Consider the following 14,266-nt stretch of genomic DNA (forward strand, 5'->3'; position numbering starts at 1 on the left):
CTTAGATAAATAAAAATATAATAACATAAATATTTATGAAAGATATTTAAATACTCAAGCCAATATAAAAAAATGTATTAAAATAGTATCATAATTCTAAATTTTGGAACCTTTTTTTTTGGTGTCTTTTTTAAAACTTATTCTTTAAGTAGACATACGACATGACTTATATAGCGATTTCATTATAAATGTCATTTATATTATAACCGTTCAATTATTAAGTTAACGATTATTGTTAAGGTCGTCAATTACAAACTAATAGTGAACACATAATGAAGGTCGAGTTATATTAAGGATGTATGATAGTATTAATTACGAAAATATTGTAATAATTAATTAATATTAAATAAAATAAGTTTTGACTTTTTAAAAGTTTTTAAAACGTAAATTGAGATAAAAAAATTTTAATTATTATATCAGATGACCATTAGAAAGTTCAGTGTTATTATTTCAACACGTCATGAATGATTTTATAACAAAAATAAATTCAACAATTAACGTAAGTTATAAATATCAAATTAAAGAATCAAATTGGATAAATTAAAAATTTAAAAATCATATAAGATACCAGTGTAATTTCAAAAACAAATGGGAATATTAATTCTAACTAAAATACACTATTTGAATTTATCTTAGAAAGAATCATATTAGTTTCTCTATTCTTTCAGATGTAATGGATTCATTTTCTTCGTATGCTTAACTACAAACTCTTAACAAGCCTACTACCCTAATATTTTAAGGGTTTTTATTCCGATATTATAAAGATGAATTTGGAAAATCTTCACTAAGGTGAGAAAATTTTATAAAAAAGATATAAACTATTATTAATTTAAAGATAATTAAAGAAAAAAACTGGTACGGCTCTTTATGGTTATTTTATGGTAACTGTCGGTCACCAACCACTTGAGTAAACATTGTATGTAGGCATTTACATAAGATTTTTAAGTAATCATTTCCGATATTAGTAATCATAATAGTTCGAGTAATGATACGTTTTCCAAACTATCAATCTATCATCCTAAATTCGAAGCGTTGAATAAATTGTAAAGATACTCTTAATATCTGCATGAGGTGGGAACATTGAGGTAACATGTTTTTTAAGTTTGATTTGATATATATAGAGAATTTTAAAATTCTTTTATGCCCATAAAAAAATTTAATTTTAATCCTCGATTAATATAAAATAATTTTATATGAATTTAATTATATAACATTATATCAATAAAAATAATTAATAATTACTTTTTATATTAATCACATGTGTTGAATTTTAAATTATCTTTTTTTAAAAGAAAAAAAGAGTTCAACACTCAAGGTGAAACATAGCCATCGATCATATGAGCTGTTTATTATACCACTTTGTAGTACATGAAAACGAATGATCCACACACTCTACAACTCTTGTTGTCTTGCTCTAAAATATGATATCATTCCGTCGTATCCAAATAATCTATATTACTAAGAAGAATTTAACTAGCCAAAACTTGCGCTGCTCGTTTTTCATTGGCAAAGATCTCCAACTCTCAAAGTGGTCTTTCAAAGAACCGAGAGCAGTCCACTCCTGTCCAAATGCCAATATTCAGGCACACCACACCTGTCAAGAGAACTCATACGTAACAAATAAGTGTTGTATAGTTTCAACACCTTTCTTACACAACACGCACATGTTATCATCCTGTTGTAGGATTCCCAGTCTACTTAGACGATCCTTTGTGTTCACTCTGCCTACCAATACAAACCAAGCGAACAACTCGACCCGAGGTGGGACTAGACCTTTCCAAATTTCCTTTGTAAATGTATAGTTCAGAAGCTCCTCATTCATGGTCTCTTCCTACAAAACCTGCACAAATGAGTTAGTAGAATAAACTCCTTCCTTGCTAAATTTCCACACCATTCTATCTTGTACGTTTGCTACTAATCTAACAGATTGCAAGACGTGTAGCAGCTGGTCCAATGTATCAGTCTCCCATTGGCGGAGTTTCCTCCTCCATTGGAAGTGCCAAACCCACTCTATCCCATCCTAAAACCCACACTCTCCAATTATTGATCCTTTTTGGTTTGAAATCAAGAAGAGTTTCGGAAATGAGTCTTTCAACTTTTCCACTTGGAGCCATGTATCCTCCTAGAACTTGGTTGATCTACCATCTCCTACTTCCATAGCAAGGCCATCAATCATCTTCTGCCTGACATGTTGCTCCTTTACTTGTATTTGACATATGTCTCTGATCTCCACGGGTCCCCTCTCTTTGGTAACTCTTGAGTTGACAACAAGTGATTCGGGTTCAAGCTATTACAGGAGTACACAATCTTCTTCCAAAGAGGACAGTCCTCCTTTGAGAATTGCCACCACCATTTAAATAGTAAGGCAGTATTGCGAACCACCGCATCATCCACTCCCAAGCCTCCAAGCTTCTTTGGTACGTGCCTGGACCATCTCCCACTTCACGAGAGCCATACCAGGTCGTCCATCATCCTTCCCCCAAAAGAACCTCATCTGCAAGAAAATAATTCTTCGTGCAACTGCATTTGGCATCTTATACAAGCTCAGGTAATAGATAGGTAGGCTGTTGATCACCGACTTAATGAGCACCAGCTTTCCAGCCTTACTAAGGACCTTCACTTTTCACAAGCTTAGTTTTTCCTACACCTTATCTAGAACCGGCTTCCAAGTTTTTACTAGCCGTGGATTTGCTCCTAAGCTAATGCCAAGATACCTCACCGGCAGTGCTGCCTCCTAACACCCTAGTAGTTGACACATTCGGCTAACCCACTCCTGACTGCAGTTCACTGGTATCAAGTTGGACTTCTCAAAATTAATGCTCAGTCCAGACATCAATTCGAAGCACCTCAGAAGTCTCTTATAGTTTCTCACTGTCTCCTCTTCCGGTAGGCAGAATAATATAGTGTCATCAGCAAATTGTAAGTGTGACAACTCTATATTATCCCTCCCGACAAAGAGTGGAGATATCCGACCGTTTCTTACTGCCTCTTCTATCATCCGGTTAAGCACATCCACCACCAGAACAAACAGAAACGGCGATAACGGGTCCCCTTGCCATAGGCCCCTTTCCATTTTGAATGGTTTTGATGGTGACCCATTGACCAGGATAGAGATGGATGCCGACCTAACACACTCTCTAACCCATGATCTCCATATTTTACCGAAACCCATCTTTTCTAAAATAGTATCAACAAAGCACCATTTAACTCTATCATAGGCTTTATAGAAATCCAGTTTGATAATCACTGATGCTTTCTTTTTCTATTTCAACCATTGCACCGTTTCACATGCAATTAAATCTCCATAATGTATCTTCCTTCCCTTCACAAAGGCACTCTGTGATTCCCCAACTAATCCTGACATTACACTCCTCATTCTCTGTGTCAACAACTTAAAGATCACTTTATATACACATCCAACTATGCTGATAGGTTTGAGGTCTTTAATTTCCTTAGCCCCAACAAATTTTGGCGCCAGTGCTACCCATGTGATATTAGAGTCTGCTGGTAATCTTGCCGTCTCAAAAAAAGCCATCACAGCTGTGGTGAATTCCGTTCCTATCTCGCTCCAACACTTTTTTATAAAATTCATGTTATACCCATCACTCCCTGGAGCCTTAGAAGATTCATAATCCCACACTGCCTCTTTCACCTCCTCTACTGATGGTAACACCTCTAAAGCCTCCGTTTCCTCTCTCTCTAATTTGTTAACTAATCCATCTCTAAAGCTCACACTTGGAGAACATTCCTGGTGGTACAATCTTTTATAGAAGTCTCGAACTGCAACTTTGATTCTTGCTTGATTCCTGACTATTCTTCCATTAATCACCAAAGAATCAATCCGGTTACTTCTTCTTCTTGCCAAAGCAATATTGTGGAAATAACTTGTGTTCCTATCCATCTCATTAGCATACTGAGACCTAGACATTTGCTTCCATTGAATCTCCTGTCTCACATACCACTTTTTACAGCACTTCACTAGTGCCCACTACTAACCATATCATCCACCTTCTGTATTTCTTCCTCAAACCTCTTTATTCGCTCACTCATATTTCCAAAATGATGTTTATGCCATCTGCAGAGTGGAGCTGACAGTGCTTTCATCTTCTCTAAGAATTGTATGTTACCTAATTCCCTCCATTATTCCTTTACCATTCTCAAGAACCCTTCATGCGTGAACCACGAATCCAAGTTTCGGAACGGTCTTGGGTCATCAAATTTTCTGCTACCTTCCATGATCAAAGGGTAGTGATCTGATAAACCTCTTGGGCCTCCTCTCAAATGCATCTCTGGATATTCTTCCAGCCACCCTAAAGTAACTAGACTCCTGTCAATACGACTGCATGACTGTCCTCTAAACCATGTATACTTACAATCGTTTAGCGCCAGGTCGATCAACTCCATGTCATTTATCCATTTTCTGAAATCTTTCGCAGACGTTGATAGATTAGTCGCTCCTTTTCTTTCTTCTAAGTGCAAAATTTCATTAAAATCCCCTAAGCATTGAATCTTCAATTATATTCTTATTAATCATCAAATCTATTTTTTCTACCAGACCTTTGTTTTTTGAATTTTTGTTATATCCACTTCGAAAGTCATCTCTGAAGCTACAATTTAAACTCTGAACTAGATTAACTTGTATGCTTGAACTTGATTTCCTAAATCTCTTTAATTCATGTGTGAGCAGTAATGCCTTCAATTCTCCCACTGAAATGCTCGAGGATTCGACAACAACTAAAGTGATTAGTGGCGCATAATCTTCCATCAATCCATGAGGAGTTATGTTGACATAATCACTCTCTCACATCGGTTTACCTATTGAAGCAAGTGCATCAATTGTTTCTTCTAGTTTCAGCACATATTCATTTATTGATCTTTCAATTTTGATACAACTGAACTTATTCTTAAACTGCAAAACTTTTCTCTAATTTGTGGCGCAAAATGATCTCCCCGTCTCTTCCAGATTTGGTGACTGTATATGTTTATCTAACCATCCTCGTTGTGAATGACTTCATCATAAAAGGCTAGTAACTATGATTTTAATAGAATATCTTACTTTTTTCATCTCATAAATTATGGATTCACTTCTCTAGAGATGTTGAACCGATTTGAAATTCTTGTACTTGTTATGTAAAATTTGGAGTCATTAAGGACTGAATTTTAACACTTTAGACTTAGCATCTTGAACCTGTATATGTGTAACTATGGAGAAAAAATCACAACTTTGATACTATAAAAAGTACTAGACATAGTGAGGATGAAAAAGAAAAAGTGATAAGTTCAGTGAAAGAGAAGAGAATGTAGAATATTTTCTATCTTGTAATAAAAATATCTCACATTCTCTTTTCTCTCACCTAGTTATCACTTTTCTTTTTAACGTAAATGATCATTCAAACTAATAAATGTAATTGTACAATTATGTAAAATATTTTATATGGTTAATATATACAAATTAATCTCTTTAAAAAATACTTCCAAAAAATTTAATAGTGCCATTAATTTGATAAAATAAAACAAAAAATTGCTTCTAATAAGCAAAAATTATAAAAATGGCATTTGATAAAGTTTTGTCTAATAAATATTGAAAATTAAAACATTAGTTGGGTTACTTGCTCAAAAATGTTACTGTATCAGAGTCTAGAGGTCTACTTAGGATCCATTTGAGAAACTCTAGAAGTAACTTTTTTTAATTTTTGACTTATGAAAAGTAGTAGTATTAATGTCTGATGCAATTTTCAAAATCAAATTGCAACTTTTTAAGAAGTTATTTAGGAACTTATAGAAAAGTTAAAAAAATGACTTCTCTCATAATACTTCTACTTTTCATCACATTTTTATAAAATAAGCACTTTTAGAGTTAAAAATTCAAATACAAAATAACTTATTTATAAGTTACTTTTAACAGAATTATTTATTGTTTAAGTTATTTTATCAAAAAGAGTTTAATTAAGTTGATTACCCAAATCGAACCTTAGTAACTAGACTTTTAGATTAAGCTAAAATCCTTCTTTTAAATTGTTTAAAAAACCAATCTTAAGTCAACACACAAATTCTAAACAAAAATTAAAATAAGACGAGAAAAATTAGAATAAAATACAAAAGTGTTTCGTGTGCCAAACATTTATAAAGTTTAATTATCCATAGCTAGTACTACATGTGTGCTAATAACTAAGAAGAGTATTTGGTAATTTTCGGAATAAATATAGGTGATAGGTGTTGTTAATAATATAGGGTGCAAGTTTCGTGTGTTATCACGTTTGATATAGTTCTTTCTAATATTGTAGTTTGTTTTATTTCTCTTTTTTTTTAATTATACTCCATTTTTTATGTGTTGATTTATTTTTTTTAAATAAAAAATATAGAAAATTATTTTTAGTTAATTAATATTAGTAACATTTTATTATATTATTTTTAGTTTTTAAAAGATTTAAGATTAGACTTTAAAATTTAGAATCAGATTAAAAGTTTTGAATTTACAATAAAAATATAATTTTAAAAAAATTAACTGACATTAATTAAAAAATTATCTTTTAACTAAATTTTAATTTTTATAATTAAAANTTTTTTTACCCAAAGCATGTGATCTTTTAATCTTGGATTTTGGGGACCACGAGAAAGATAAGGATACAAAATAACAAAATTGGGCGTTGGGTGTGAATGTGCGAATAGGCCCTTTTAGTATACTGTTCTTTGAAAACGGGTAATGCGTGATTTGACCCAGAGACAGAGTATTGTCAGTTCCAATGCCATATTACCAAACTACCCAGACTGCTTTACCCTTTATTTCAAATGATTATAAGAAAAAAAAGTCAATCGTATAAAAATATTTTTATACAAAAAAATAAAATTAATAAGTAATTTAAAATATTTAATTAAATTATTTAATATAATATATATTTACATTTCAATTAGCAACTTGACTAAAAAATAGTTAAAGAAAATGAAATTTTATTTCTTTAATTTCGTTTTTGGGTGAAGACAGGGAAAATCCCATATGAAACTCATGAAAATTTCTTCTAGTCACCCACCAGAAAATGATACAAAAGGTAGATTTTAATATTATTCTTGATTTTTAATGAATGAGAATAATTCAAATTCATAAGCATGTTTTCTTCTTTATATTGTGTTTTTTAATAAAAAATATATTATAAAAGAAATTAATTTTATCAAAGACATGTAAGGGCTAATTATTTGACAAACTATTTAATTTAGGGTCTGTCACGGTTAAGTTTATTATTATTTTCATACATACTAATTATTATACTATATCTATAATAGTATATCTATTTTGAAATGCTCGTTGTTGATGATTAAAAAAAAATTAAGAGACTATTAATTTATAATGAAATTAGTATGTAGTAAGTTAGTAACATTATAATTACTTGTAAGAGTTATTTATCCAAAAAAAGTATGAATATAATAAAAATATACTATTATTAAATAAATTAATAATTTTTTTATAACTATATATTGCATTTTTTACACTATGTATCACTGTAAATTATATATGATTTGTAGGACAGTTTCTAATATTTGTGTTACAGTAACAATATAAATATGTTATGCAAGAACCTTTAACTTTATACGAGAGCAAAATCCGGTTAATTCAGGTGAGAAATGAGAATGGAGAGAAGGAAAGTTTAATTTGTTTTGTGGGTTGACTTGACTGGTTGTTGCAAAAACTGAAAACATAAAAAAGTAGAAAGCAGAAAAGCCGAAAAAGAGTGAAAATGAGTCTGCTCCAGTTACCTCTGCGTTTGGCTAAAAGGGGATGTACTTAGTACTGCTCCAGTTACCTACTACGTCGCCCAGTTGAGTTTATACATGCTTTCCAATATTCATCAGAATTTTTCTTATCATCCTTTAAATCTTAATTATCCCATACCATACCATACTATACCCCCATTCACCACTAAATAGGAGTAATAATAATAATAGTGCGCTCAACAAGACATACATGGTTGAAGTACTGCACATTGGTAAAGTTCAGCTCCATTTTTTGATTGGATTATCTTTTAAATTTTGAAATGAATTTCATAGTAATTGTTCATGGGAAGGGTAATCTGTTTGAAGTATATCTTTACTTTAAAAAAATATTTTTCTTCTTAAATTTGTTAAATTTTTTAAAAATATTTTTTAATTTAATTTTATTTTTATTTTGTTTCTAAAATTTTTTATTTGTATCAAATATACCATTAAAAGTTAAATTTTTTAAAATTTAAAATTAATCTAGTAATAATGTATGATAATTATGCGTAATTTACTTATATTAAAGATTGTTTTTTTAAAATAGTTGCTGAATTAGTTCTAATTTTTTTTTAAAATCAGTTATCAAAAACATATTTGATGCAACTCAAAAAATAGGCTTCGCTCTTCATCTTTAAGGACCATGTATATTTTTAGCTAGGTTTGAAGAAAATTCTGTAAATATCTATAAAAATTAAAAAAAAATATTATATATTTAAGTTTTTTTATTAATTATGTTTAATTAAATTAATTTAATATTAATAAAAATTAACTATGAATAATATTATTTTAAGTCTTATTATTTAACTTAGTTGGATTTGGTTTATAAAAAAATTTGATTGTGTAGTATTATTCATCTATAAAATATGTTTCAACATTTAAGTTAGCTCCAAAAATATTTTCTAGTGAATTCTAAAAAAAGGAATTCAATATATATGTCATGTATATTTTTTTAGTGTCTTTTTTATAGTCGGTAAATTTATCGTTTTCTTATTGATGTAGAAATTAATGATTATAACGAAGACTATGAACTATTTTATTTGTTTCGACTTATAACATTAAAGTAATTATTTCATTCGAGATGTATCTTACATTTAACTGAATTATAATATCCAAATTAGTAATAATTCACAAAGAAAAATATTGAGTCAATTTGATATTTAGATAATAAATGAGTTTAAATATTATATATAAAGACGTACATAATGTACTATACTAATTGTTTTAAAACAAATTTACTTTATAGATTTTGTTGGAGTTCTTATATAGGAAGATTTTATTGGAAAATTAGAAGTTTTAACATTTTAATATTGAAGTCACTCGCATAAAGGCGCTGAAAATATTATTTTATAAAGATATATTTTAATAATTAAAATTTAACATATATAATCGATTAAATCATGTTATTTTTGTTAAAATTAGGCTAGATAAATTAATTTGACTGAAAAATGGTAAATTAAATCTTGAACTGGTCAAACTAATATTATTTTTTATAGAAAATGACTACAATACCGTATTATAGAAAATGACTAAAATATTTTTATTATATATATATTAATTTATTTTTCTATGGTTTAGAAATAAATAGTTAAATTAGTCTTTAAAAAATTATAATTTTAAAATTGATTCTTAAAAGATTAAATCATTCAAAGTCTTTTAAGTTGATTATATATATATATTAAATTTTAATTATCAAAAAACATCTTTAAAAATAAGATATTTTAGACGTCTTTATTCGAATAACTCCCTCTTAATATATCTATTGACTATAATGTATATTTATGTAAAAAAGAAACTTATAATTATGACATATATATTCTGTAACAAAGTCAAAATATTAAAACTCATCTTCTTCCCAATTTGGCACAAACCTAACTACCTGACTTTTTATCGTCAATTAACTAATACTGCTTTCGGTTAATTAATACTAACATTTAAACTTTAAGTACCAGTCACCAAAAAAAACTTAAGTACTAATGGTAGTAATACATACTCTGATTACTCAATAAAAACGGAGGAAAATCTTATAGGTGAGCTCGTAGTGAAGAAACTTCATTAAAAAAAGTCATGAGATGAGATTCATCCTCATTCATAACCTGTATTGAAGAAAACATGCTCTTCTTTCACATAAAGCTCAGCCGTTAGCCAGTGCCTAGTGGTGGACGCTTGTTTCCGTCCACGAGACCACAACCCCACTGTCACACAGTAATAACAAATAACAAATTAAAATACATGGAAAAATCTCCGATGACTGGTCACCGAACTCACCGGTTTCAACCATGAGAGAGAAAATGTTTATATATTCCATCTTCTCTTATATTGGGTCCGAACTCTGAAAGTGTTCCTTCACCATTCTCATCTCTCTCTTTCTCTTTCTATTCTCTCTCTAACGTTCCATGGAATCCGATAGTCGCCGCTGTTTTCACTCTCTCCGACTCTGAACTAATCGCTGACTATACAAAAAATGCAACAACCGCAGATCGCGAACCTTCTTTCTCACGCTTTGTTCTGTGAGTTTCCATCTTCTCTTAGTGTTTCCACACTTCCAGTGGCCGGGAAATTTTCCGGCAAAGTCATAGTGACTGGACGAGCTTCTAATTCTGTTTATTTCTACTTCGTTTTGTTTCTTTTTTAATTTTTATTTTTATCTCGATGCAGAAGAATCGTTGTTCGGCGAAGAAGCTCTTTGAATTTCTCTCTCTAGAACTCCGTTGTTTTTGCTTACATTACCTGTATTTTATGTTTGCTGTGTTCGATCGTGTCGGTTATCGCCGCCGGAATCGTTGCTTGCCGGCGATGTTGAAGTTCAATTAGTTTTTTACTGCTTTAGCTCGAAATTGATAAAGTGTTGTGAAGAAATCGAAAGAGTTCTATATAACTTGAAGATTGAAGAAGGAACGATGTTCGATCTTAACCTGAATGCCGATTCCACTCAGCACGATGACTCGCCCGTGCTGCTCGGGGAGAAGATTCCGGAAGCGTCCTCCGGGACCTCGAATTCCTCCGTGGTGAATGCGGAGGGTTCGAGCAACGGAGGTGGTGCCGGAGACGACGACTCGTGTTCCACACGCGCCACTGGTAGCGGCGATGTGTACACCTTCAATTTCGATATTCTGAAGGTGGAAGGCGGGAGCGACAACTCCGTCGCGACGAAGGAACTGTTTCCGGTGAGCGCCGGGAACTGGCAGGGGCAGGCTTCGACGTCGTCGATTCCGGCGAGGAAGAGCTGGATGGATCTGTCGCTGGATCAGCATCGAGGTGAAAGCGCGGAGAAGCAGCAGCAACAGCAACAACAGCCTCCGCAAGCGAAGAAGAGTAGGAGGGGCCCACGCTCAAGGAGCTCGCAGTACAGAGGTGTCACCTTCTACAGGAGGACCGGAAGATGGGAATCGCATATCTGGTTCGCACCCTTCGTTCATATTTACTGACTTTGATAATTTCCCCCAAATTTAGGTGGTCTAGTTCTGTATTATCTATTGTATGGCAATTATTTGATTGGTGAAATGCGAATTTATTTTTTTACCGCGTTTGAATGTGTGAAATACATCTGACTTGTGGTTTTTGTTCTTTCCTTTTGTGTTTTCTTTTTTTTGTGTGTAGGGATTGCGGGAAACAAGTTTATTTGGGTATGGATTTGTACTTTGGGTTACTTTAATCTGTGTTTTTATTTTAGTCTATGTTTGTTTGCTAATTTTTAGTGTGTTCCAATGAAATTTGTATTGGGCCTTGTAGGTGGATTTGACACCGCTCATGCCGCTGCTAGGTACAACTTTTGATCTTTATATAAATTTCCTTTGGTGGTTATGATTTAGATAATTAATTGTTGTCCTTCTCCTCACTGATTGACTTGGAATTTTTCAAATTCAGAGCTTATGATCGAGCTGCTATCAAGTTTAGGGGACTTGATGCTGACATCAATTTTAATCTCGTTGACTATGAGGACGATCTCAAACAGGTTGGAATAAACGCATAGGCTCTTGATGAGTATTAATCTAGATGGACCCTTTGAGTTGTTGTTTACTATTTTCTTAAATGATTAATGATGAACAGATGAAAAATCTCTCCAAGGAGGAATTTGTTCACATACTCCGTCGCCAAAGCACTGGTTTCTCAAGAGGAAGTTCAAAATACCGAGGAGTGACACTTCACAAATGTGGCCGGTGGGAAGCTCGAATGGGACAATTCCTTGGCAAAAAGTGAGGACCTACTTTTATGTAAACTAAAACTGAAATAGTGGTCTGCTATGATTATAGGATTAGATATTAGTGCGGATTCATGTGCCTATTGGCTTCCAGGCGAATTTCGGCTTAGTTCTCAATGGGTCTATAGGCTTTTTCCGTGTTTGGAGAATCATGTCTAAGATGCCTGTTTCAAAGAAACAATTGGCAAAGGTTGTTTTTGTCATAGAGATTGCACTGCTTTCGTGCAGGTATATATATCTTGGGCTATTCGACAGCGAAGTAGAAGCTGCAAGGTCTTAATGATACATGAATTGCATTGTACCTGCACTGAATTTATTACCCTGAATTATCAACTCATTAGGGTTGCAACCAACATATGTCTCCCTTTTGATTTTCTGCAAATTAGGGCTTATGACAAAGCAGCTATCAAATGCAATGGAAGAGAGGCAGTCACTAACTTCGAGCCAAGTACGTATGAAAGCGAGGTCAAAACTGAAGCCATTAGTGAAGGTAGTTTTCCACAGCTATGTCCTCTCTGATGTATTTGTCCATTTGATTTTCAAGCTATTGCCGCAGCAAAAAATGTGTGAAACATCGTTTATGTTTATCTTTAAACTAGGTGGCAGTCACAACCTTGACCTCAATTTAGGCATGGCTACCCCAGGACATGATCCCAAAGAAAACAGGGGGAATCTTCAGTTCCAGTCTGTCCCTTACGATGTGCATCCCGGAAGAAGTTCGAGGGTATATAGCTGAACTTTACATCTTGAATTCTTGATTAATTAATATTTGTTGCACATTAAGAGGATCAAAGTTTTGTAGTATCAATTTGACATCCTTTATGCACTCAAGCAGTTCCTTAACCAAACAATCTTTATAGACATTTAATTGTCGAGCAGAATTTTTAATGGAAGAAGAGTGCTTTTTGGCCTTTGTGGGGTTCTCCTGTAACTAATTAACACCTACTTTCCTTTGACATTCATGATCTTTGTGAAACATTGTTTCTGGTATTGATCTGTAATTTCCTACATTTTTGTCTTTACTACTAGTCATGATTAGGTTCCTCTTAATTTGCAGATGGAAACCCATGTTAATTCAGTTATTGGTGATCCGTCTTTTAAAAGGCTGGTTGTAAATGAAGAGCGTTCTTCTGTCTGGAATGCCTCGTATTCGAGTTTCTTTCCCAATGAGGTGAGTTCACTGTCAATCCTTATTACTAGGTTTACAGCTGAAGACAGTAATGTAATGTTCTTATTCATTTATTGAGTGCTTAATATAAAAAAGTAGAAAATGTAAACTACTCGTATGTCCTAGCAATCAAAGTTGAGTTTGATCTTCAGGGAATCCTATTTATATAATACGATTAATTTTTATCCATTTTATGTCAAAAATGTCAAAGGGAATTCGACTCTATTATGTTTTATGTATTGGGAAATACTTAAGGCATTGTAAATTGTTAGATGGTTCAGTCAAACATTTTCCTTCAAATATATCAAATCATCTAATGATTCACAATGTCATTTAATATAAAGATATCATCATATGAGTATCCACCAGAATGAATTGCTCTGAAATATGTGCTCAAAAATCCTAAGAGGAAAAAGAAAATGGTCAATATCATTGTTGTGTTAATAAAATAAGATGACTTTGGAATAAGGGTAATAAACTGATAATTGAATGATAGGATGGAATAGTATTTCCACTGAACATTCCATAATGCATTACTTTTCAACTTTGTATCCTATACTAATGGAGATCTTTATAAACCAGTTTGTTAACAATAGTTGAAATATTTGTCAGGAAAGAGCAGAGAGAATCGGCATAGATCCCTCACATGGAGTCCCAGGCTGGGCGTGGCAAACGCACGGTCCGGGCAGTGCTATCCCGGTACCACCGTTCTCTACTGCAGCATCATCAGGATTCTCAATTTCTGCTACCTATCCATCGCCTGCCATGTTTCCAACAAAACCGATGAACTCAATTCCTCAGAGTATCTCATTTGCTTCATCCGTTGCACCTGGTAGCAATGCAGCTCATCAATACTATTACCAGGTGAAGTCCCCGCACGCACCATCCTAACCCATCCTTGTAATGCAGACATGAAAACAAATGGCAGCATGTCTGCTGAAAATTCTTTGTATAATTCAGTCACTGATTGGCGTATACTGAGATTTCTGATTGGCACCTCTTGGGGTGAAACCATTATGCACATAATGTGTGAAGGAAATGCTCTATATCTTCAATTTAGTTGTTGGTTGTCAAAATCCATGGTATTCCTTGCCAATTTCCAGTTAATATTCAACCCTGAAAATAGAAGGAAGAGAATGCCTGTTGCTGTA

General features: G+C 32.7%; 1 protein-coding gene across 2 annotated transcripts; it reads left to right on the forward strand.

Annotated features, from left to right (window-relative positions):
* The first annotated feature begins 10,061 nt into the window (after window positions 1-10,061).
* On the forward strand, window positions 10,062-14,266 carry LOC107461639 (ethylene-responsive transcription factor RAP2-7). Of its 2 annotated transcripts, XM_016080176.3 has the most exons (11): window positions 10,062-10,256; window positions 10,405-11,146; window positions 11,347-11,372; window positions 11,479-11,509; window positions 11,614-11,701; window positions 11,797-11,942; window positions 12,176-12,220; window positions 12,334-12,437; window positions 12,547-12,671; window positions 13,005-13,118; window positions 13,728-14,266. In XM_016080176.3, the coding sequence occupies exons 2-11, from the start codon at window positions 10,647-10,649 to the stop codon at window positions 14,004-14,006; spliced, it is 1,458 nt and encodes a 485-aa protein (XP_015935662.1). In that variant the 5' UTR covers window positions 10,062-10,256; window positions 10,405-10,646; the 3' UTR covers window positions 14,007-14,266. The 2 variants fall into 2 exon arrangements, with proteins under 2 accessions (XP_015935662.1, XP_015935663.1); XM_016080177.3 differs by lacking the exon at window positions 12,176-12,220 and having other exon boundaries at window positions 10,063-10,256; window positions 13,728-14,191.

This window comes from Arachis duranensis, chromosome 8 (genome assembly GCF_000817695.3).
Source record: "Arachis duranensis cultivar V14167 chromosome 8, aradu.V14167.gnm2.J7QH, whole genome shotgun sequence".
Classification (NCBI taxonomy): domain Eukaryota; kingdom Viridiplantae; phylum Streptophyta; class Magnoliopsida; order Fabales; family Fabaceae; genus Arachis; species Arachis duranensis.